Genomic DNA, 1,753 nt, shown 5'->3' on the forward strand with positions numbered 1-1,753 from the left:
TCTTTTTTTTAGTTAGTTTGGAGTTTAAGAAACCATCCATTTGAGAACAGAAGACAAAAATTTTTTTTCCAGTTGGTAAGAAATTTAGAAAACTCACTAACATTTATTTTGGACAAGAGACAGCGAAAAATGATGCATTCTTGCAATGAGGAAGACAAGATTAATTTATAGATGTACACTTGTATAAGAATGAAAATATAACCATCATAACAACAAGTAAATCGTTTTTGTGTTTATGGATCATTAGGTTATTATTATTTTTGCATTCTTATTACAATATGTTGTATCCTACAGATTATCATTTGGCTATTTGTTTATTAGATGTACACGTAGTACAATGTAAGGTACATAGCATGGCAAGAAGAGTCGAACCCGTTTTTCTTAGACTCACTCCAGATGTCGACAAGTGTCTTGATGATCATCATCGATAAATTTGTGTATTTGAAAGGAGTCGGCGCTAAATCCTCCCTTCCTAAGAATCGGTGCGCGCCACATCGTTTTTATTAGATATTGACGCGCGCGTCCGCAAAAAAAAAAAAAAAAGAGTATTATTAAACCGGGTTCGGACAAGGTTTTTAGCCATATAAAAGGGGAGAAAAGTTTTACAGCTAAAAATTTAATGATCGGGAAAAGATCCAGGATCTTAGCTAGTCTAAGCTTTAAGGGATGGCAAGTTTTCTACTTCTCGATGAATGTGGAATGTTCCTTGAAGACCCAGATATGATATACCACCTATAACGGTCTTACACATATATAAGAAGAAAAATAAGTGGGCGCTTAGGGCTATTAAGAATTAATTTTCGGGAAAGACCCGCATTTTATTTTAGTTGTATGGGAGCATAAAGGCTCGTCGTGATACCATGTTAGTAACCCTGTTACTAATTTTTTTTTAGAAAAAACACAAGGGTATACAAGGGTCATAAATGCGGTAATTTATGTATTGCCATCTTCAAAAGTTTGAGACCAAAATTGGACCTGGGACACCAAATTTCAAGGATTGACGTGTCTTGATTCAAAGAACTCGAAATTTCAAAGTTCATCAAAATCGGACCAGGCAATCGCGAGTTATAGCGGAACAAATAAACACACACACAAACATCTAAACCAAATGCAAAATGGTCGAGTTAAAACATAGACCTTCACTTCGTTCGTCAAAAACAATGTTATACACAAAACAAAGTTATGTACAAATTTTTGCTACCCCCAAGTGACAGTTTTACCTAGAATAGTGTTCCAGCTGAAACTTTTTGGAGAAAAAATACAACCACTTCTGATTGTTAATTCTAAACACAACCGTGTGCTTTTCTCCAGGAATGACCAATGACAAGAAGGTCCAGTCTGTGATTTTAAAACAAGTGTCCCAATTGCCTGAAGAAGAGCAAGTGATAGTTCAAACAAAACTAAGTGGTGCCGAAACCCTAGGAGATATTGAGACCAAGGAACAGAATGAACTACTCATGATGCTACTCAGAGCTCATTGTGAATCCAAACAGAATAGACATGTACATGATACGGCAGAGAATAGGTAAGTCATAAACACTGAGATCAATGAACAAAATTAAGCACTAGTGCACATTGTGAATTCAAATACAATAGACATGGTTGTACACAGCTACTCATTTTCCTCACGAGGTTGCGACTTTTGGTAGTGCGTACTTGCCTGATAAACCAAACCTATGGAAATGATACAGAGTACAGAGCCTCTATAGATCTCTACATTCTCCTTGATACAGAGTCTTTATAGAGTCTATCA

At 35.9% G+C, this 1,753-nt stretch overlaps 1 protein-coding gene across 1 annotated transcript in view; it reads right to left on the bottom strand.

Moving 5' to 3' along the window:
- The window catches only part of LOC103519155 (protein TsetseEP-like), a 6,642-nt gene extending 6,220 nt beyond the window's left edge, over nt 1–422 (bottom strand). The window contains exon 1 of the mRNA XM_008484240.1: nt 392–422. Within this exon, the coding sequence (XP_008482462.1) occupies nt 392–422 (31 nt within the window). The remainder of the gene's footprint in view (nt 1–391) is intronic.
- Between the last annotated feature and the right edge of the window lie 1,331 nt (nt 423–1,753).

The sequence above is a fragment of the Diaphorina citri genome, unplaced genomic scaffold (genome assembly GCF_000475195.1).
Source record: "Diaphorina citri unplaced genomic scaffold, Diaci psyllid genome assembly version 1.1 scaffold2572, whole genome shotgun sequence".
NCBI classification, from domain to species: domain Eukaryota; kingdom Metazoa; phylum Arthropoda; class Insecta; order Hemiptera; family Psyllidae; genus Diaphorina; species Diaphorina citri.